General features: G+C 39.6%; 2 protein-coding genes across 2 annotated transcripts; one reads left to right on the top strand and one right to left on the bottom strand.

Annotated features, from left to right (window-relative positions):
• Positions 1–326: 326 nt before the first annotated feature.
• Positions 327–7,939, top strand: LOC115305914 (tripartite motif-containing protein 77-like). The gene is made up of 6 exons (XM_029956000.1): positions 327–734; positions 1,408–1,503; positions 4,032–4,262; positions 4,969–4,991; positions 5,836–5,933; positions 7,446–7,939. Exons 1-6 carry the CDS (start codon positions 327–329, stop codon positions 7,937–7,939), a joined length of 1,350 nt encoding a protein of 449 aa, XP_029811860.1.
• Positions 7,940–15,908: 7,969 nt separating this feature from the next.
• LOC115272622 (tripartite motif-containing protein 43-like) lies at positions 15,909–23,358 on the bottom strand. The gene is given in 5 exon segments (XM_029915642.1): positions 15,909–16,348; positions 17,358–17,535; positions 18,879–19,109; positions 22,201–22,296; positions 22,957–23,358. Coding segments are annotated over 5 exon segments (1,347 nt in total).
• Between the last annotated feature and the right edge of the window lie 717 nt (positions 23,359–24,075).

The following is a 24,075-nucleotide window of genomic DNA, read 5'->3' as shown; positions in this document are numbered from 1 at the left end:
TCTGGCCAATGAAATAAGAGAAACAGAGACTCTTAGGAGAGCCTATAAGAGGTTTTCTTGCTAGAGCAATGACCCCCAGTTTCTGACTAGGGGTGAACCAAAACCTCTGATGTCTTTGTAAGAGACAACATGGCTGACAAATCCTGAATTGCAAATGGGAGCTAGAAACTCCATGGCTAGAAAACAAGGATGCAGGCTATCAGTCTGGAAGACTCTCCTTCCCGCCTCACTGTCTCATTCCCAGCACTACCCATCCTGTTATCGTGCATGTGTGTATTAGTGAACAAAACCTTATCAATTTTATTTCCTTTTACTTTCTCAGAAACATGGATTCTTTTATGCACTGTGCCCCTACTCTGGTTGTCTGCTACATCTGCAAGGACTATTACACAGACCCTGTCACCATTAACTGTGGACACAGCTTTTGTACTCCCTGTCTCTGCCTCCTGTCAGAAGATGCCAAGCATCCTACTCGCTGCCCTGTGTGCAAGGCAGTGTCTCCATACATGGACTTCAAAAGCATTATTTTTGCTGAGGCACAAGTTCGTGCTCAAAAAGAATCAGTTGCCCAGCAGTTACCGAGGTCTACCAGGCAGATGTGTGAAATGCATCAAGTACTAAAGAATATCTTCTGTGCAAATGACAAGATCCTGCTGTGTTCGCACTGCTCCCATTCCCCAGGGCATGTCAGTCACTTACACTGTCCAGTATCACAGGTTGCTGAGCATTGCAGAGTAAGTACTGCCCCTGAATGCATGTGAAATGTGGAGGATTTCGAATCTGATAGGTAATGAGCAAAAATGATTTTATTTTTCTTCTCTTATGCCTTAAACAAGTAGCATTTCTAAACACCATCTGACAGGCACTGTTCTAAAACCTAGGGATATAGCACCGAAGAAACTAAATAAACATCCTTGTTCCTCTGAAGTTTAAATTTTATTAGGCTGAGGGAGAAATATTATGATGACTTGAACTTGTCAGTGTAATTGACAGGGTGGATAATCTCTAGTAGCAGTGACAGTCATTGGCTACTTCCACCATGATGACAATGAGCCTCCTCTAATGATAACAGATTTAGAAACAATATGTTCTAATTATGCCATAGAAAACCTGATGGCTATCATTTCAAAGTTAATATGAATTAAGATTCATTTCTGAAAATTTTCCATGTTATATATAATCTCAGTACTAGATTCCTCAGATAATGGATTTCGTTTTCCAAATTCAAGAACTCTACTTTTGGTCAGTTTCCTAGTTTTGACTAATAGTGTTCCCAGGGAAACTCACTAACATCTGTGCTTTCTTTACTTGGTATTTTTCTCATCTCTATTCCTTTATCACTTTTTGAGGTATCTGAAAATTACTATACTTGTTTTTCTAGTGCTCAAATGTGTAGTTCTTTTACAGGAGAAACTTATGATGCAAATGAAGTCTATTTGGAAAACCAAGCAGAGAAATCAGAGAAATATAAACAAAGAGTATGACTTACTTGGAGTGTGGCAGGTAAGTGTGAAACCCTGTTTTCCTTGGAACCAGCTTGTGACAGATACCATGGTAACTGACAGTGGAAGAACCTAAGTTAAACCATAATGTTCCCTCGCCGGATGATCAGAAAAAGAGCTACATATAAGAACTGCATAGAAATAATAACCTTCAGTGCAGGATTTCACATTGATCCATTGTATAACTAAAAGGCTTTCCCTGATTTTTCTGGATAAAGCAATATGTACCACTAATACATCATCAGGGACAAGAAAATGCACTGTCACGAGGCAAAATGCAATGATCAGAAGGATGGAGATAAATACAGAGTTCTGTAGGAACTTAGTAAACTTTGTTAACAAAAGCTTATCAAACAAGTAAAAAATCAATGTGATGCTCATATGTTAGTTGAATTTAATTTCCTGGGTATTGATAGCAAAGAGTTCTGAGGGACAAGAAAACTAAACATGAGACAAACCAGATAACCCATGGAATTGTTTGAGAGCTGGGTGCTGGTCCTACTGATTAGTTCATAGGGTATGAGGCAGGATGTGGTGAGAAGTGTGTCATCATGGCCAAGTCAAGAATGCAAATACCTGTTAAGGATTTTTGATTGTGTCCTTTATTGATTCACAAAGAGGAACTGAGAACCTGATCTAAGGAAGAAAATAACACCTTTATCTTCAAAGAACTTGGGCAATACTAAAGGAGACATATAAAAAGGCAATATTAGAGAATAATAATTCACTAAATAGGAATCTGCATGTGTTTCTGTGAGAGTGCCAAAGGATAATAAGAACATTAGGTTGATTATTTAGGATGGATTTCTGATCAATCATTCATCCATATAAGGATCTATGGTATGTTGCTCACTGTTCTAGGCCAACAAAGAGATATCGAAAAGGACAAGAGGAGGAAACAAATCGTGACCTCAGGAGTTTATAATCTAGTGAGAGAATTCAATTCAGAAATTTAAGAAGTAGAATTTAAGATATATGAAGTATTCGGAATAAAACGAAAGCAGAAAATGGTCATAAAGAGTGGGGGCTTTGGAGAATGTGCTGGTGATAGAAGACCCATTGCCAAGGTTACATCTGTTCAGAGATCTGAGTTGTTAGGAGATGGTGGGAGATGAGCACCTGAGAATGCAGCTCTGGGTCAGAGGAGACAGAAGAGATTAGTAAAAGGAATGAGTAGTAAATAGGATCAAATGTGGAAAGAAGTTGAAGTACTATAAGAATGAATAATATTATTTCAATTTAGTAAAAATAAGCTCTTGGTGAGTTATAATGTGTAGTTCAGGAAAGAGTAGGAGACGGAAGGGAAGACTCATTGCTTGGATGAAATTTGAAAATTGCATCCGTGGGCACAGTGAGTTTGATCACATTTGGTCAATAAGTCTGGCTTTGATGGCAATAAAAGTGTTAGCATAGAAACTGGATAGTAATTTTAACAATGACATTTAGTTTTGACAGTGCCAAAATAATTTGGTAAGTGGGCAAACATTAAAAGCTGTGTGAAAAGAAAGGGAAAGAGTGTGAAAAAGTGGCTGAATGAGAGAGTAAAATGGGGACCGGCCCACAGAACCAGGGAGTGAGACACCCAGAGACATTAAGGCAAGGTGAGAACTAATCTGGTGGAGTAGTAATGTAGACCAGTAATATGTCTGAGGAGACAGGACAGAGGGACCAGTAAAGAGGAGGTGGGTGTAGCCCTGGGTAGTAAGAGGCATGCAGAACTCAGCACTGGTGGAAAGACTATGTATGAAATGGAGGTAATTTAGAAAGATCACATGCGATGTCCTCTGTTTTCCTGAGGAAGCAAATTGTTGCTTTTTGCTGAGAGCAGATAGTCAGTTTGTAAGTACAAGCATTGAAAAGAATAGATTATGATTTTGAGATTGCTATGAACCTGATGAAACAACAAAAGTTCATCTTAAATTTTTATTTTTACATGAAAATGTGCAAGTTTGAGGTAAGTAGTTGAAAGCAATGGTACAGGCAAATAAATAATGAAAAGGAAGAAAAGGAAGTAGGGGAGAAGGTAGGAAAGAAGCCAAATGTGTGGTTTCATAAAAGGATAAAGGCATGAAGATGTATGTAGTATTTCTGGGATCTGAATGTTTGCTTCCTCCAACTATTTGTAGGTTCAAACTCTGACCCCTGAGGTGGTGGTAATAGGAGTGGGGGCCGTGAGAGATGATTAGGTCATGAGGCCACAGTCCTCAGGAATGACACTAGTGCTCATCTAAAAGAGACCCTGGAAATGTCCCTTGTCCCATCTGCTTTTAAGAATACAGTGAAATGGTGGCTCTCTAGGAAGTAGACTCTCACCAGATACCAAATCTGCCGGCATCAATCATAGACTTCCCAGCACATAAAACTGTGAGAAATAGATTGTGTTCATTAGGTACTCAGTCTATGGTATTTTATTAACGCAGCCCAAACAGACTAAGACCAGAACACTGTTCATAGCATGCAGACCATAGATAATGAGAAAAGAGTAAAACTGTCCAGATACATGATCTAATTAAACCAATGTCACTTCAGAGTTTTATAAATATAAGGAAGGTGATGATCAAGGCTGAATATCCTAAGGTGTACCGATACCTCAACAAAGAAAAGCAAAGGCATTTAGAAAGACTGACAACTGAAGGCAAGACGATTTTTCGTCGACTCCGGAGAAATGTAATTAGAATGCTTCAAATGGGGAAACTTTTGAAAAGAATGTATGAGGAGCTGAAAGAAATGTGCCTCAAAACAGATGTGCACCTGATCCAGGTAAGGACTAAGGAAGGATGTCAGAGTGCTGAACATCAGCCTGGTTGGAAATCATTTATATCCACTGAAATCTGCATCCCCTTAGATCTCCATTATCTTTCTGGTTCCAAAGTCCAAATTCTGCCTCCTCTAACTGTGTGATGGCAGACTTTACTCCTCCAGCATAACCCAGAGGTCCAGGGTCACATCCACCTTACACAGAAAAAGGAAAACTATATAGAAAATTTGAGGAACAGATTCAGAAAGAAATCTTCTCACTTTTTCTACTAAACTTAGAGTTTCTAAACAACTTCAACAGAGCAGCTTTTGAATACATAATTCAGTTTTGTATCTGGTCTTGTCAGTATGTGGGATATATCCATTCTTTCTATTTTGAATCATATATTTAGAGCCCACACACCCTCATAAGAACTTTGAAGAAACCCTTCATAAATCTCACTGTAGATTATAACCAACAGAGCCATTGTTTACTCTAAGAACATCTTCTGCTTTAAATTTTATCATGATCATGATTTTATCAACTGTACATAAATGTAAGACTAAGCCTTATCTTTTTAAGGATAAGGAAAAAGGCAAATGATTTTACCCAAGGAAGAAAGTGGAGATATAGAATTTTCCAGTCCAGTCTCATAGCTTCAGACTAGCTAGACTAAACAAGAGAGTATCTTATGCTCAAAGCTAAGCTTTCGTCTCTTTCTCTTTACAGGATGTGGGAGACATCATGAGAAGGTAAATTTTCCCCTCTATCCAAGTCATGGTATTGGTGACAGTAGTCAGGTTATTTCTGCTGAGATGGACCCACACCTTTTTATGACAAATTTCTTTCTGTCCTCATTTATTCCTTGTTTAAGATACTGACCACCCTTAGTTAAAAGTGAGGGTTGAGGTGGGACATGGTTTCAGCTGTAAGGCTTAATGCAGAAGTTGCCAAGGATAACTATTTCTCATGCCTCTACTTTTCAAAATCCTAGTTATTTATTCTGCATATTCTGTGGGAAAAGCAAATAAGCTCAGAGTAGAGTGTCTGGGTGGCTCAGTATGTTAAGTGTCTAAGTTTGGCTCAGGTCGTGATCTCGCAGTTGATGGGTTCGAGCCCTGCCTTGGGCTCTGTGCTAACAGCTCAGAGCCTGGAGCCTGCTTCAGATTCTGTGTCTCCCTCTCTGTCTGCCCCTCCCCTACTTATACTCTGTCTCTTTCTCTCAAAAATAAACATAAAAAAATAACAAAACAAATAAGTTCAGAGAGGTAGCAGGTGGAAGGATGATGAGAAGACAGGAGGCTCTGTTAAGCTCTATTTGACACCTACTGGATTTCAGTAACTAAATGAGAACAGCTGTGTGGCTCCCATAGGGAAGGCAAAGGGAGGAAACAGACATTTGTGAGTGACCTGAGATTGAAGTGATAAGAGCATGGTAGCTCTTTATAAAATACAAGAACAACTACAGTATTCCTCAGTTTGGGGAGTTAAGTTCTGACCCTTTGTACTTAACTGTGAGGATTCTGATGGAGAATCTTCAAGGGATCACTTATGATACAACTGTACGGATCAGTAAGTGGCTCTTTTCCTTTTTAGGAGTCAGATAATGCAGATGCACTTGCCTCAGCCTCTGAACCCACAGCTCAGTGCATGGACAATCACCGGGATGTCTGAAAGGCTTAACAACTTCAGAGGTAAGAGGTGGCACCCTGGTGAGACCCCACTATTTCCTCCAGGAGGAGATACAACTGGAGGACCTCTCCTCATTGCTCTATTAGTCTTTGCAGAGAAGAGGGAAGCAGATAAATATGCAAACCTTTGTAACTAACCATATTTTGTTAGTTCACATGTAAAAGACAACTGAAGCCAGTCAAAAACAATTGAATATGACAGTTTCCTTATATGATAATTTCCAGTGAGTTTAAAAAATGAAAGCACTGGATATATAAATATTGATTTCTGGTGCAGGGAGGGGGCCAAGCAGGGGAAGGGCAAAGAGAGAGGGAAAGAGAGAATCCCAAGCAGGCTCAATGCTGTCAGCTTGGTGTCAGCACAGAGCCTGACATGAGGCTCGATCTCACCAACCATAAGATCATGACATGAACCAAAATCAAGATTGAACACTTAGCCGATGGAGCCCCCACCAGGCACCCTGAAAGCACTTGACATATAAAACTGCATATCCATTCAGTGTATTTTAACTTGTAGTTGTTAACTGTGGTTATATGTAGATGTTCAGACTCTTAGAAGCACCTTAATTGTTACTTAAATGTTGTTCTAAAATTTTAATTTAGGGAATGAGTTTGAAAAATCACAGTTTAGAAAGGGATGAGAGTATGTTTATAAACAACAGGTACAACCAGAAAATACATGAAGCATATGATTTGCTGTGTGGAGGGTCCCTAAGACCAAAGTGAATGATGAATCTGGCTGACAGAAGAAGTAGGCCTGGGATGGCATAGGTTGGATTCCGAGTCTGTAATGCCTGAGTTAGAAATTCAGAGAGAGAAACATTTCTTTTAAAAAGAAAAAAAGGCAAGTATGGAGTTCCAGTTTCTGCTGGACCTGGAACCTTTGCTTGTTTACAGGTTACATCCTCGTGTTTAGGCAAAGTGATCACTATTTTAAGACTAATAAGAATAATAGTATCATATTTTTTAGATGATGCATAATATTTATTACTGTTACTATATTTTATTTTGTGCTAGTTGATTAATGAGAAGGCTTGAGTGAATGAAGGGCTCTCTTGGAATTTATGAGCAGGCTCCCTAATTTTCATTGAGTTGGTGAGAATAAAACCAGAGCCTGCCATCCTACATGTTAAAGTATTCTCAGAACTATCATTTATCTAGTTATGTGAGTAGAGATTTGTTTGCTTAGGCAAGAAGCCCCTTCTCCCAAACGTGTCTTTAGATTTCCAATGACACACACCCTGTTTAGTCACTTGTGATAAAGGAGTGTTCTGGAGCAGTTAGTGTGGGTTTTGCCATGAAAATTAACTGTTACATGCTCCAGAATTTTATTAGGCATTACTAAATGGAAAGTACCTTGAAATTGGCCATGGTGGGATGGGAGTGTTTCCAGCGAACAAACCCATTTTTATTTGGTTTTAGAGATTTGGTTGTTGAGTATTCACTAGAACACTATTGTACTTGTTCCAAAGAAATTTTAACCTCTGTTCTTTGACTTTGCTTGTTTTACTGAAGTGTATATTACATTCGACAATAACTTAAGGAATTATCGTGTGCCTCTGTTTGAAGACCTGAGTCATTTAGAATGCTGTGCCCACCATCAAGATTTGCCCCACAGTCCAGCAAGTCCACAGTATATGCCTTCATGGGGAGCTCAGACTTTCACTTCTGGCAAACATTATTGGGAGGTGGATGTGGGAAACTCTCAGAATTGGATTATAGGACTTTGCAGGGAATCCTGGATGAAACGCAGTGATATGCTGCTCAACTCTGAGGGTATCTTTCTACTTCTGTGTATCACCTTGGATGACCATTGCCGTCTCTTCTCTGCCTCCCCACCACTGCGCCACTATGTTCAAAGACCCCAGAGCTTGGTAGGGGTGTTTTTAGATTATGAATTTGGTATAGTAAGCTTTGTTAATGTTGCCAACAGTTCCCTCATTTGTAATTTCCTCTCATGTTCCTTCTCCTCCCCTCTCAGACCTTTCATTTGCTATGGACCCAAATGATCAGGAAGAGCTCACAAACCTGACCAAGGTCTTGGCAATTTTAATAGCTGGGGAGGGTCCTATCCTGGTGACTTCTTGAATGGGGAAAATCACTGATACCTCATGGTCTTGAACTTCATTTTATCTTCAGGAGATACATTTGTTGTAATAGTTTTTAAAGTGGTGACGCTGTGAAGGATGTGCATTTGTCTTTACTATTTTATTGAAATAAAGCAATCTCTTTTATTATATTGTGTGGGATATGTTCACTTTTCATTTGCTATCTGAGCTTGCTAGAGGTGAAAGAATGCATTGGTGTGGAAACTGGCTAAATGGATGAACACAAAGCACAGAGAATTTTCCTTCCAGACAGTTCTTGTCAAAACCCAATGTCATGTGGAATTCTCTTCTTCCTTAATTCATCTGGCTAATTCTCCACTCCATAAGTTCTCAGTTTACTAGACTAGATTAGGCCACATTATAACAAAGTCTCAACAATAGGTAATATCTTCCCTTTGTAAAACTCACAACAAAATTTGGGTCTTCTTTTCTAGTTTGCAAATCAGAAGAAGGAACGGCCAATGTCACTTCTCTTCATAGCACATTCCAAGAATGAAACACCCAGGCTGGGGATATGAGAGACACAACAAAATATTTGGATAAATAAATAAAGGAATGTGTCAAGGCACCTGGGTGGGTCAGTCAGTTGAGCATTGGACTTTGGCTCAGGTCATGATCTCACGATTTATGAGTTCAAGCTCCATATTGGGCTTGCTGCTTTCAGCAAAGAACTCACTTCAGATCCTCTGTCCCTCTCTCTCTCTGCCCCTTCCCTACTTGCATTTGCTCAAAAGTAAATAAAACATTAAAAAAAGGAATGTATCAAAATTATTAAAAGCAAAGACTATAGAACCAACAAAGGTTATAATGTAGACACAGTAAAACAGGAAGTACTGACAAATATTGTTGAATAAAGAAATGAATTATGTTACTGTTCAGATTCATGGGCCAAAAACTCCTTTTAACTAAAAAATATAGGTTGTACATAATTTGACTGTCTAGTGTTGCTGTATGTCATTCTCAGTGATGAGTACAATGTTCCAGAAATACAATTTTTACCAGAGTGATACTAGTAGAGACAATAAGACCTAGGTGCTTGGACACTGCAGTATTTTTAAAGAAATTACATTTAGTCAAAATATACATATATACATATATACATTTATACATGTATAAACCTCAATAAACCTCAGTTCTCAACCATATAAAGCATCAAATGGCCAACAGTCTAAGTTCATGTGAAAAAAGGCTTCAATCTTCGATCTTAGAAGTTTGCAAAGTAATCAGTAAGTCAAACTGTCTAGGAACGTGAAGTATAAAATGAACCCTGCTGCACAATATATAGGAAAGTAGTTAAGAGAGTAACTCTTAAGATTTCTCATCACAAAGAAAAAGATTTTTTTTCTTTTGTGTAAAGAAAAAATCAATCACCATCTCCCCCCCTCCTTCCTTTCTCCTTCCATCCCTTCCTCTTTTCTCTCTCTCTTCCAAGAGAATCTTGAGTAGGGAATATTTTGGCACTTAAATTCACTTCTGTGAAGATGTAGTAGAGAAGAAACTCTCCTAGATTTTCAGAGAGTGCCTAGGGATTATTTAAAGCCATCTGATGACGCCCTCGTCTCTAGGAAATTTTCAAGAATTGCTGCATACTTAACAGTTTTGTGTTGACCTCTGACATTGGTCAAAATGGAATAAATCCTCCACAGTCAATGTCACCCAGAAATGACAAGTAGAAACTCTGAACAGAGCACCAAAAATAAGGGCTTTTTATGTGAGGACTCTGAGGCATTAAAATTAGCATGTGAAATGAGGAGATGAGTTAACCCTTGAATAATTACCCACAATGGGGGTAAGCTTTAAGAATTCTTTTTCCTCTTCTCTGGCATTGACTGGATGGAAAGAAGATCCACGTCTCTGAACTTCACAGCAGGAACATATGGCAAAAGCCCCAAAAGAAACACCCCTTACTAGTTCAAGGGACAGGAAGAGAGGCCCCTCATACATCAAAGTGGGGGGGAAAATCCTTTTCTTTTTCCTCTTTCTCACCCAACCCTGCCACTGGTCGGGTCAGTCCCAGTCACAAAACTGCAATAAGTGGCAACAGGGAAAGGGCAGAAGAGTCAGCAGGGGACATGGCACCTTTGCTCCAAGAGAGAACACTTTTTTTCTAGCCCAAGGGACTGGGGAAAGGGTCCCTGTTGTCACAGTGCAGGGGTGAAATCCCCTTCACTGTTCTCTGTTGCGGCTTTGACTTGAGGACATGTCCAGAGCCTGTCTGGGCCAGGGGATTAACTCTGGGAGAGTCTGGCTTTGAAGGCTTGCTTTTAAACTGTGTAAGTATGAACCAGAGACTTCTTTTTTTTTAATTAATTAATTAATTTATTTATTTATTTATTTATTTATTTTGAGAGACAGACAGTGTGAGCAAAGGAGGGTCAGAGAGAGAGAGGGAGATACAGAATCAGAAGCAGCCTCCAGGCTCTGAGCTGTCAGCACAGAGTGCAATGCGGGGCTCGAACCCACCAACTGTGAGATCATGACCTGAGCCGAAGCCGGATGCTTAACCCACTGAGCCACCCAGGTGCCCCAGAACCAGAGACTTCTAATGTGGGCTGGATATCCCCAACTGCTGGCACAGTCCTCTCCTGTGTATTCTATCAGGTCTCCTCGTAGTGTTTGGATTGTCCTCTTGGGATGGCAAGAACCGTCTCTAGCCCTGAGTGTGCACGGGTACTGCTCGATCAGCTCTTTAGGGAGATTCTTTCCCTGACCTGCAGTATTTTCCTCACAAGCATCCACCCATCTGCATTCAGCTATGGACTCCAGCTGTGGGGCCCTCAGTGACTCTCGAGGATGTTCCCTCTGGGCAGCTCTACCCTCAGCAGTACTCAGTCCTGGGAACTCCAGCCACCTTGACATTCTTGACTTTCCAATCATCTCTTCATTTCAGGGAGACCACTGGGCCATCTGAGCTCCTCCTCACTGTGCTGCATCTGGAAATCTCCAGGCAGTGAAATGGAACCATCTTTGGGGTCTCCTCGTTTGTCCCTTCTCTCTGTTTACTCTCCTCTGCTACTCATCATGAAACATCTGAGAAATGTTGTTTTATACCACATTTATGGGGTTTTTTTCCTTATCTGTGGTAAAAGAGCAAATCCCATCCCTGCTACTCCATCTTTTCTTAAAATTCAAGCCAGAGGAGGAATTTATTAAACTACACAGATTCACATTCTTTGATAGATACAGAGCTATATATTTTATTTTATTTTTAACTTCAGTAGTGTGTATCTTTCACTGAATTTACTCATTTCCTCTTGACTGTCAGATTTGTTAACATAGGTCTTTGCTAGATACTTGTTTTGCTGAGTAATCTATGTACACCAGGTTTGGGTGGTGTTGGGGTGAAGGGCTTCCACTTGAGTTTGTGGAGAAAAGGCTCTCACCTTTTTCTGTACTGCAAGGAGTGGGCCCCACTAACAAGTGGTACGGGATGAATGCCCCTCCATCACCCCCCCCCCCCATGGTAAGAAGTACCCAGTGGAAAGAGAAGCTCTTCTGACTGGTTCTAAGTTAAGATCTGACTCAAAAAAGGAGGGAACCCATGAGCTTTAGGGGCAGACTGCTTAGTGATGGGCCAAGAAAGAAGAGGGGGTCAGGGAACTCCAGGATCATAGTTACAATGGTCCATCCTGGCTCTGCTTTGCCCGGTGATCTCAGGTTTAGATCTTTTCATTCTGGAGCTGAGGATCCCTGCCTTCAGTTTCCTCCCACCTACCTTTTTGTGTGTCCACTGTTTTAGAAGTGGCCAACCAGGACTACCAGACACTGTCTAACATAGAGTCGTCCTGATTCCTTTGAGCCCTACCCATTCCTGGTGATGCACAAACACTGCCCTTTGCATGAAGAACCCTGAATGCTTCTCCCTGATATCACTGGTTTCTCTTTACTGTACAATAAATACCAGAAGCCCGATGTCTGTAGGCACTGTCCCTGTGAGGACAAATACAGCCAAAGCCTTCAAAACTCTCAGTGTCAGCCACCTTATCTCGGGGCACTCTCAGGCATTCCTTTCCCCACTGCATTGGGCTGAGGAACCCATCTCCATGGCCCCCAATCCAGCACAGTGCTGGGCTACTGTGGGTGGCTAGGGCTGTAGGGAGGTGCAATTCCTGGTCCCAAGGGAGTCAGGGAGCATACACTGTAATAACAGAAACTGAGACTAGAACAGGAGGAAATGTTTTTAAAAGGGTGATTGAGGGGCTCTGGATGGCTCAGTCAGTTAGGTTTCTGACTCTTGATTTTGACTCAGGTCATGATCTTGCCGTTCCTGGGATCAAGCTCCTCACTGGACTGTGAGCTGACAGCACAGAGCCTACTTGGGATTCTCTCTCTCTCTCTCTCTCTCTCTCTCTCTCTCTCTCTCTCTCAGAATAAATAAATAAACATTAAAAATATAAGTGATTGAAAATTTGGAGGATGGGAGTTAACTCCTCTACCTTCCCTGCTGTAGTTTCCTAAGTGTTTGTCAAGGGGAAGCAAAACTGAGACACTCAGCATCTATATTGTACCATGTTTGACTGCAGCACCCTCGAAGGACCAAATGCTCCTGTGGCTCCAAGCTGAAATTGTGTCAGTATCAGGGCACCTCCCTCTCCCCAGTATGTGGTACACCAGGAGCTGCAATGAACATGCAGGTGCAGATTATCTTTTCAAATTAATGTTTTGATTTTCTTGAGACAAATACACAGAAGTGCAATTGCAATGTCATGCGGTAGTTCTATTTTTAATTTTTTGAGAACCCTTCATATTGTTTTCCTCAGTGGCTGTACCACTTTAACATTCCCACCAGCAGTGCACAGGGTTTCTTTTTCTCCATATTCTCCTCATCTCCTTCTTGTCTTTGTGATGAGGTCCACTCTAATATGTGAGGTGCTATTTCATCGTGACTTTGGTTTGTATTTCCTTCATGTTTAGTGACATTGAGCATCATTTTGTATATGTCTTCTTTGGGAAAATGTCTATTCAGATCTTTTGCCCACCTTTTAAAAAGTTTTAAGTGTATTTATTTTGAGAGAGAAAGAGAGAGCAGGGGAGGGGCAGAGAGAGAGAGAGGGAGAGAAAAAACCCTTAGCTGACTCTGCACTATCAGCACAGAGCCCAGTGCAGGGCTTGAACTCGTGATCTGTGAGATCATGACCTGACCTGAAACCAAGAGTTGAGTGCTGAACTGAATGACCCACCTGGACACTCCTCTTCTGCCTACTTTTAGAGCAGATTGTTTGTTTGTTGCTATTGAGTTGCATATATTCATTATATATTTTGAATATTAGCCCAGTCTCAGATATATTGTTTTAAAATACTTTCTCCCATTCAGTACCTTGTGTTTTCATTTTATCAATAGTTTCCTTTGAAGTGCAGAATCTGTCAGTTTGACGTAGTCTCATTCATTTTCTTTTGCTTTGTTGCATTTGGTTTTGGTGTCAGATCTAAAAAATTGTTTCTGAGACTGAGGTCAAGGTGCTCACTGCCTATGTTTTCTTCTAGTTTAATGGTTGAAGGTCTTATGATCAAGTCCTCTTTCCACTTTGTGTTTATGTTTGTGCATGGTGTAACGTAGTGGTACCGTTTCATTCTTTTGCATGTGGCTGTCCAGTTTTCCCAGTGCCATTCATTGATGAAGCTGTTTTTTCTTTATATTCTTGGCTCATTTGTTGTAACTTAGTTGACCATGCATGAGTGGGTTTATTTCCATGCTCTCTATTCTGTTCTGTTGATCTCTGTGTCTGTTTTCAACTCCATGCCGTCCTCTTTTCCTGATGATAGTTTGTAATAGTTTGAAATCAGGGAGCAGGACGCCTTTAGCTTTCTTCTTCATTCTCAAGATTGCTTTGGTTATCTGAGGTCTTTTGTGGCTCCACATATATTTTATTATTTTTTCTGTTTCTGTGAAAAATGCCATTGGAATTTGGATAGTTATTGCATTGAATTTATAGACTGTTCTGGGTAGCATGGACACTTCAACAATATTCTTCCAATCTATAAGCATGGATTCTCTTCCCATTTATTTGTGTCTTCCTCAATTTCTTTCACCAACAGCTTCTAGTTTTCAGTGTAGAGTTTTCACCACCTGACAAATTTATTTGTAGGTATTTTATTCCTTTTGATACATTGTAAATGAGATCATTTTCCTAATTTCTCTTTCTGATACTTCATTACTGTATAGAAATTACAGAATTGCCTTTTAAGTTTATTTATTTATTTTGAGAGAGACAGTGAGAGAGCACAAGTGGGGAAGGGGCAGAGAGAGGGAGAGACAGAGACTCCCAAGCAGACTCTGCACTGTCAGTGCAGAGTCAGATGTAGGGTTTGAATCCACAAAACTGTGAGATCATGACCGAAGCCAAAACCAAGATTGGATACTTAGTCAACCTAACCACCAAGCTGACCCAGGAGGTTAACAGAATTTTGATACTAATTTTATATCCTGCAAATTTACTGAATTTATTAGTTGTAACAGATTTTTAGTGGAGTCTTCGGAGTTTCCTATCTGTAATATTATTTGCAAAAAAAGACTATTTTCCTTTTTCCCTTTCTAATTTAGGTACATTTTATTTCTTTTTCTTGCATAATTGCTGTGACTAGGACTTCCAATACTATGTGGAATAAAAGGGGGGAGAAAGGGTATTTTTATGGTGTTCTTGATCTTAGAGGAAAAGCTTTCAGCTTTTCACCATTGAGTACGTTACCAGCTTCAGCCTTCATATATGGCCTGTGTTATGTGGAGGTACATTCCCTCTATACCTGATTTGTTGTGAGTTTTTATCATGATTAGATGTTGAATTTTGTCACCTGTTTTCTCTCCATCTATTCAGAGGAGCATCTGATTTTTATCCTTCAGTTTGTTAATGTGGTATATCACATTGATGAATTGTGGAAAAATGGACTATGCTTGTATCTCTGGACTAAATGCCACCTGATCATAGCGGTCCTGCTAATAAATTGTTAATTTAGTATGCTAATATTTTATAATAGATTTTGCATCTATATTAAACACAGATATTTGCTTGTATTTTTTTTTTCTTGTGTCATCTTGCCACAAGATCGTTTTGATATCAGGGTAATACTGGCCTCCTCATAAAATGAGTTTGGGAGAATTCTGCCCTCTATAATATTTAGGGAGAGGTAGAGGAAGATTATTATTAGTTTTCTTTGAATATTTGGTAGAAATTACCAATGAAGCTGTCTGTCTTGTCCTGGACTTTTGTCTGTTGGGAGGTTTTGGATTATTGTGTCCATCTATTTACTAATAATCCAGAATGGATTAATCTAGTTATCTGGCATTCATACTTCCTATTTCAGGTTGTATATTTCTAAGAATTTATCTATTTCAAAGTTCGAGTTTATATTTATTGGCATATAATTGTCAATATTATGAATTAAACTCATTTCTTACTTCTTTCTTCATTATCCTCATCTGAAAAATATACATCATTTCTCCTTAATCTGCTTACAATTATTATAAGGACTTAAAGAGTAATTAATTTAAACTCCTGCCATTCATGGAATTAATTTAAACTACTGCCTACACATGGAATGCTTTCTATACTTACACTTAGTTGTTTTTGTATGATGTATTCTCACAGATATTTTCATAAATATTGTTAATATTAAGAATTGATGTCATTTCATTTTAATGTCAAAGAAATGAAAGGACACAATGTAGAAAAAACATGGCATCAACCTCTAAGAAAGATTGTTTTTATTTAAAGAAAATGGAAACAAATGTATACACTTATAATTATCAACCCTTGAAAAATAGTCAATGTGTTTTATAAAGGAAGACATTGAACACTGTCAAGCAGGCACTTAGCTGAGCTCCCTTGAGTATTGGCATTACTGACCCTTGAGTCGGTTTCTCACATATCCCTCCTCACCGGGGTGCAGAGCATACAAAGGGTCGGAGAGGAAGAGAGAAGGAACCTAAGAATAAACTGCAAATGAGGGAGCTATTGACCACATTCACAAAGCTCACCACGCCACGTTCATAATCTAGGAACACCCCCACATGGCCCACAGGCCTCTCTACATATTGAGGAGACAGAGGGGAGGAGCTAAAGAGACAACACTCCTTGTCTTCTTTGATACAAAAGAGTAGAAAAACTCCCTCTGACTCAAGCTCCATATCCTTCTTCATCATCCAGGAATCATCACAAAATCCAAGGGCCCAGTTGCAACAGTTCCCCACGTCCACCTCCCAGTAATGCTGCCCACCCGTGAATGTCTGGGTTCCCCATGCGAGAAAGTATTTAGATCTTGTTGCACTAGTGACAACGTCAGGATGATCGCAACTGAAGAGCCAACGTCTCAGATCTTCAAACAGTGGCATGTGACAGGTCATTGTTTCATTTTCAAAAAACATAGGCACTGCAGGAGGAAGGAAACAGTCACGTTAGCATGTAGTGTTATCAATTCCTGATGGACGCGGGCTTTATATACCGTCTAGGTTTCTAGCTTACCCTGGAACCCAGGGCCAGGGCAGTGAGGAAGTTCTAGAAACCTACTGTATGCCAGGGTCAGTCTTCATAATGAGCAAATCATTAGGACCAAACAGAAGAAAATTGTGAATTTCCTTACAAGATGTAAAGAAGAGGGATATTGCTAAGCACTTTGTGGTTTTTTTTTTTTTTTGGTCCTCGGAAACTTAAAATTAAGACATCATTAGTAATTCACAGTGCCTGACGTGGCCGACTAATCTCAGAAAACAATAATTCTTAATAATAATGGTTCCTAAAGAGTGGTCACTGTGCCTCATACTTAGGTATTTTTTACCAATATATATCAAAGTAAAATAAACTGAAAGAAAAATCCATGTCTTTTAGAAGTAAAATGTTTGTAAAAATTTTCAACCAGTGTAATTGTTGGGAAGAAAGTTGTGAAGTAAGTGGTTAGCTTACTTTGTGGTGTTGTGTAGAAATGCTTGGTTTATGGTCTCAACACTAATAATTTATACAAAGTATTTTTGTACTATGCGAATAAAGGATGTCCTGTGTAAAGTACACTTATTATAAAACATTTCAGAAAAAAAAACCTCTGTAATACTCTCACAGCCAGTAATAACCACGTAATTTAAAACGTGGAAGATACTGAATGTTCATGCAGGTTTACATGTTTCTTACAGATGACCCCAAATCTCAGCATGCTGCACATCATCAAATATCCTTTCCTATTGTTTACTTCCAGGTAGCTTATCACAACTATTGTTTGGGGTTTTCTCCAGATAGTAGTTGTTTGTCCACATATAATACTTTTCCATAAAGGCAAATTTGGTTCTATGAAGCCCAGATACGAAATCATCAATTGCACACTGGGGCAACATTACCCATAGACACTAGCTGAGGAGGAGATACAGCTACCCCTCCAAAGGGTGGTCTATTACCAAGAAAATGGGTGAGCCTCTCTATCAGCCCCGTGATGGGCCATGAACTGAGCTGTGGGTCCACAGGCTGGGGCATGTGCAGCTGCAGTGACTCACTCCTGCAAAAAAGAACAGTTAGTTACTCTTTCTGAGTTCAACGTTTTCGTTACAATGAAGTATTTAGTCTACATTCCGGTGAAGATGCTTCATTAAAATCCTCATAATTAGCATCATAGTTATGAATGTACCTCCACCAAGTAGGGGACTTAATAAATATCCATTCATTTTATGAAGAGCAAATGAAACCCAGTGCTACCTCCTAACACTTTGTTCCTAATGTACCATTTCAGGATCTGGTTCTTCACATCCAAGTAGGGGTTATGCAAAATGGTCCCAAACTGAGGACATTACGGAAGGGAACTTTGATTCTTAACCCACACTACTAGTCCCCACTGAGAAGCTGGGTGTCCACATAAGCACAGCAAGGGGTGAGGGGTTTAGCTCGGGCAGAGATTCTGCTCCTAGGACCCAGCTTTGGTAAATCTGACAGACAGCTTTTCCATGTGAAGCTGGAGTCGGCCATGTGATACCCATGGGAGCCCCAAACCCTACATGGACCCCACCCCCACCCCGTGCCTCTTCTCTCCCTTATCCAGCTTTATGCTTCTTGGAAATACCTATTTCTCCCTCATAAGCCTGTCATGGCCTCGGGCCACAATCTCAATGAGTTCATACACTTCCAAGCATTAAAATCACGAATACTTGTCTACATGCAGCTTGGGCACAGAACTGCCAACCACACAACTTTCACAGAGCCGTGTCCAACTCCACCTTACACAAAATGACAAACCAATTTCTACCTTTGGAGACACAGAAAAATAAATATATTATGAAATAGGTTCTATTGTCATAATAAATTACGCTCCTATTGTAGCATCAATGGTCCCATTGCTCTTAAACAATTCTCAGATCTTTCATATAGGGGCAAACTTACCTTTTTAATGTAGTTTCAAACTGCTGTAAAGAGAAACAGAAAAACATATCTCAGTATATATCACAAGATTCACAGTAGAGACTTTGTTACTTATTCCCAAGAGTGGGGAAGCCCAAATTCCAGCACATGGTATCATGAACATGGAAACAGAAAGGGAAAGTGAATTGTATAGATTCTGAAGTTTCTCATGTTTCCCACGTCCACGTAGAAATCCATCCACCCTCAAACAAGCTTCTCGGTCACTGTCCATCAGTAATCGAATGTATATTACAATGTTAGAAGGAGGTATTCTCTAGGATTCTTTTTAACCTGCTTTTTCAGACTTTAGTTATTGTGTTTGGCAAACATACCCTTTGGACATCAGCATCACTAACACAAGTAAAACCCTTGCCACAGCCTTGGAAAGCAGGACTGCAAGCATGTGATTGAAGATGAAGAGAATATGGATGTTCCCCAGGCAGTGCCATGACGCTCCTTCCCTCAGCCTTTACCTGGAGCATTTCCAAGTCTGGTTTATGGCACATTTCCTTGAGGTCCTCATACATTCCTCTTAGGAGTTTCCCCATTTGGTCCATGTTGTCCTCACTTTCTTTGAGTTGTTGTAAAATCTCTTTGCTTTCTTGTTCTATTCTCTCTAAATAACGTCTCTCTTCCTCATAGAGCAAATGGTGCACCTTGCTGTATTCAGAACGGATCATCTCTCTCCGCAGAGACACATAACCCTATGGTGAGTAGATTATTTAGATCATACAGCAGGTTAATAATGTCTTATCATCTACGATTTCTCCTCTGACATTTAGCGATTTGACACATCTCTTGAAAACAGAAATTTAGGGACATTTTCTGCCCTCTGATCACTTTTTATACTCATTTGGTAATTTTTTTTGCACTAGAAATGAAAATCTTGATTCTAACTCCTTCCCCAAAATATCTACATTTTTTAAATAATAGGTGCTTGTGACTTAAATATTGTCTTGCCTAATACACTAAGAACCTTCATTACTAAATCAATTTTGTCTCTTGTCTGCCCAGATACTTGGGCTACAGGCTAACTCACTTTCTGAAAATAATAGCAAACATTGCTCCTAGAATAAGATAAGACCTTTCTAACATTTTACTTCCACATCCTGAAACTGCATGCAGACCAGAACCTTGTGTGTATGAGTGCAGCTTAACTCATCCTGCCCAAGGCTCTACACCTCCTTTCTTAGCTGACTTCCACATTGCCCTTAGAGACATTGGTCAAGGGTCAACCACCGTCCAGTATTAGTTCCTCTCTTCTCACTTCTTTTCACTTTATCTTTCCCTACTTTCCTTTTAATTTTTAAACACGGTTTATCCACTCACAGGGTTTTGAAACTAACACAAAATGTACTCAGTTACCTCTGTATCTTGGCTTTTAGGCTGTCATTTTTACTCCAAAAAAGCCTATTTCTTGACCACAAGTATACATTGACTGGACTCGTTTATGGGACTCTCAATCTTTCATCAAATCAGCGAAATCTCATTCCTGTTTTAATAAGATTGCTCTCTATCTCCCCAGAACCTTCTTTGCTGAATCCACATGGTTTTTTATATACTCATTACTAAGTTCTTTATATTTCATTAATACTTCCTACTGTGAAACTTGCATACCCTGGGCTTCAAGAAAATCCCTGTCTCCTGGCTTCTTTGTAACAATTTCCTTTTTCCAGCTCCTCTTTCCCAGCTGGACTTACTAACACAAAAATTCCTAAAGTTATCTTTGCATGTGAAAACTCTATACTTTACTTTCCAAGAATTCTCATGTGAAGTCCCTCTGCTCCAATGCCTAGAATACGCTAACAATTGTGAAATGCCCCCGTCCTGGCCAAATCTTTCACATAGGCTCCAACCTCATGCATCCAATTGCCTACTGCATATTTCTGCTGGTATATCTCATTGGAACTTACAGTGGCACATTTCTCAAACTAACATCATCTTCCATCAAACCAGCCATACATCTTCCATTTCTAATCTTGGAGATATTCCAATTTCAAGCAACATCTGTCTCATTTTTTAGTTTTACCCATTTAACATTCTACACTGAAACAGATCATATTTTCTGACATTTTTCTACCATAAACACTGTCCCTTGAATCCTCCACTTCCCATGTTCTGTGTTCAATTCATTCCTAATCTTTCTTTCAAGGTTCCTCAACAGCCTATTTCTTCTTTGACTTTCATTGAGGTCTTCCAGTCAATGACTATACTTCCTAAATTGCAATCTGAATGAACTTCTAAAAAAAGAATTGTGATAATATCTCTTTGCTTTAACTCCTTCAGAAGCTTTTAACTGCATTCAATAGGTTTCAACTTCTTAGCACATATTAGGTGAATCTTCAGTAAAATGACAGCTAATTATCTCTTGCCTTTATCGATGCTTCATTTGGATCCTTCCCATCATTATACCAGTCCAACTTCAGTAATTTAAATGAGTTTTCAGTTCACCTGACATTCAGTTCATCCACTTAGTATGTTTACTTCAACTGTACTTCTGATAAATAGGTCACACTCGCTATTTAGATATGACTTCAAATACCTCCACTGTCACTCAGTCACTTTCCTTTATGTCTCCACAATGGAGAAATACAGGCAGGTGGGGGGCAATCCTGTTTAGTTTGATGTGTTTAATTACCTCTCCCTAAAAGCTATCTCCCCAAATGGCCACATGCCTTGATTTCTGACCTCATTGAGGTGTCTGCCCAAAGTTATCTTCCATAGTAAGTCTTTTCTGATCACCATTTTGAAAACTCAATTTTGTCAAAGCTACTTTCCTTATTTACTTTTCTACTGCATTTTCTCAAAAAGCATTTATTATGATGATTCATACTCTACTCTCTGCTTTACATTTTGACTTCTTAAATACCTTCCCCAACTACCGCATGATCTCCTTGAGTGCAAAGAAATATCTTGCTTTTTTCTATTTCGGCAGTTACTGAGGCACAGGAGGCACTGGATATTTCAAAAGAAAAATATTGTAAGTCATATCCTTAAGGGTATTACCTTTAATTAATAAAGATAATTTTGCTATATCACCTGTCATGTACACAGCCCCATTTTGATGTCTTTATTAATGGTGACAGGTTTCATTAATACTGTTTGTTTATATATCCATTAGGAAATCTTTCCTTCCTCAAAAATATGGGTAAGCTTTTGTTTCGTGTCTCCTGTTAGTGGTATTCAATCCATATTTTTGAATCCACAAACAATAAATCCACCTTCCTCTCTCACTCATTAGGTCACATTTTGAAGTAGCCAGTGCTACATCTCCACCCATTATCTCCCAACACCACATCTCTTATAGAACCTGTGTTAACCAATTTGAACTTCATGAAATATCAACTCCTTCAGGATTCCTCTAGCTGTTAGGCTTCAACCCTCACATATTTATCTGCTTAATATCCTCATGAGTTTACAATACCAAATTGTCCAATCATTAATATATTCAGAGACTGTCTTCTGCACATTCAGATATTCCTTTACTTCTAAGAAACCCTGTATTTATCTCATGTACCAATTATTGTCTCCCATGATGATAGTGATTTTCCTATACCTGTTGGGGTGTAATGGTATTATCCAGAAAAGAAAAATCTTCTAGGTAGATGTTTTGGTGTTAGGAAGAAAGCCTAACAAAAATGGCATACTTCCCTGTACATGATTAGGTGGAACTGATTTGCCGTTGGTTGCTCACTCATGGAAGAGTATTAACATTATGATTTTAGCTCAAGATTTTATTGTATAACCACTGTATGTTTGAAGCTGGTACTAAAGAAAAAAGAATCCCTTGCTTACCTCCCATGTTCTGATTTTTCTGCTCTCTCTTTTTTGATTTCTCTGATTTTCTTGTGTCTTTTCCCATACAGACCTCATTTCTTTCAGGAGCTTTTGCTACAAAAGAACCATGAATATGAGCATCAGAAAAGCTGTTATTGAAACTTTCATATCCTAACAGATAGAGAGGGGCAGGACATGCAAGATACATGATTACTAAAGAGAGCAAAGAGCCAGCGCATTTCATTGCTAAATATGGAGGACTTTTATAACCTCAGAGTAAAGCCATAGTTGGAAAGGGTGTCTCACTGTGGAGGAAACTGGCCCTCAAACTTTATGTCATCAAACAATTTTCATTAAATGAAACCTGTCTCAGCTTTTAATTGTACTGTAGCTAGTTACCATCTCCTAATATCCTATTACTTTAGAGGAGAGACAGTGTTTCTAAACAGACTCCATTAGTTAAGGCTTTGCAAAATTATGGTTTGAATGGATAATAACCATCCCTGAACCTAACAGATTTGTCTACCTTGGTCTTCACAACTATGATCAACATCATCATCACCAACAACTTGAGTTGTAAGATTTTATGTGTGAAAACGTAAGTACTGTAGGATTGAGAACATCCTTTTCTCTTTAGCTTACCCACGTATCAGGCACAGGATGCCAGTTAATATCTGCTCAGTATGATGCATGGATGAATAAAAATTCTCTCCTTTTTTTCCCCTAGTCTTTCAAATAGAAGACCCCCCAGATTCACTCTCAGCCATTGCTTACCCGGTATTCCTCAGCAATCCAGTCCGTGGAACAATGTCTGTGGGCCTCGTGCTCCTTTGATTTACAGCACAGCAGACAGAGCTGATCTTTCATAACGTCACAGAAGAAGTTCTTTGTTTTCATGTGTATCTCACACATCTGTTCTGCAGAGCTCAGTGTGTCGTAAGGTCTTGCCCGTCTGGCGAGAAATACCTCTGTCTTCAAAATGATGTTGGTTTTAAAATCTCTTTGATGGGATGTTTCCTTGCAGACAGGGCAGTAAGGAGGACATTGGGCCTCCTCCCAGAGGATACAAAGACAAGGCATACAAAAGCTGTGACCACAGCCTAGAGTGACTGGGTCTATGAAGTAATTTACACATAAGGAGCAAGTGAACTCCTGTTGAAAGGTGTTGGAATCCATATCTCTGAGGAGAGAAAGGAAAGCAGAGGAAATTAGTTTGTCATGGGCCTTCAGTGACATGCATATTCAAAAGTTTAATAAATACTAAGAGGTGGGGGCACCTGGCTAACTCAGTTGGGGAAGTGTCTGACATTGGCTCAGGTCATGCTCTCACAGTTTGTGAGTACCAGCTTGCATCGGGCTCCGTGCTCACAGCTCGGAGCCTGGAGCCTGCTTTAGATGCTGTGTCTCCCTCTCTCTCTGCCCCTTACTCACTTGGCTCTCTCTCTCTCTCTCAAAAATAAATAACCACTACATTTTTAAAAACATATTTAAAAATACCCAGAAGAGTAAAAATTATTCCCGTCTTTTATGTATGAATATCTTAGTATATATATAGCAGGACACACTATGTATTGCATATAACAGATGCTGAGCAACACAGAGTCCTCATGACCTAGCTTATTGATTTGTCAAACACTGCCTTTCTACCAGTTCCAGCTCCCTTGTACAATTCCAGTTTTGTTTACTCATGTCCTCTCTTCTAAATGGACCTGGGAATGTAGTACAGATCCAACCACCAGCCACAGAGCACGGGTCTGATTTCACCTAATGCAATCCTACTTATCCCTTTGCCAGGGATTGGTGGCCAGGGCCACTTGACCCTATTTAGCTGATGAGATTTGAAGGGAATGCTATGAGGAGGCTTTTGTGAAATGGTGATTGGCTCCTGAAAGG

This window comes from Suricata suricatta, chromosome 11 (genome assembly GCF_006229205.1).
Source record: "Suricata suricatta isolate VVHF042 chromosome 11, meerkat_22Aug2017_6uvM2_HiC, whole genome shotgun sequence".
In the NCBI taxonomy this organism is placed as follows: Eukaryota; Metazoa; Chordata; class Mammalia; order Carnivora; family Herpestidae; genus Suricata; species Suricata suricatta.
The sequence above is the reverse complement of the archived record's forward strand: the minus strand, read 5'-3'. Positions and strand labels throughout refer to the sequence as shown.

What these genes read in the sequence shown, in the direction of transcription:
- LOC115305914 (XM_029956000.1), top strand. Translation starts at nt 327, where the DNA reads ATGGATTCTTTTATGCACTGTGCCCCTACTCTGGTTGTCTGCTACATC. An exon ending in ACTTACTTGGAGTGTGGCAG is followed by an intron (nt 1,504 to 4,031) that starts GTAAGTGTGAAA and finishes ATGTCACTTCAG; the next exon opens with AGTTTTATAAATATAAGGAA. An exon ending in AAGGCTTAACAACTTCAGAG is followed by an intron (nt 5,934 to 7,445) that starts GTAAGAGGTGGC and finishes GTTTTACTGAAG; the next exon opens with TGTATATTACATTCGACAAT.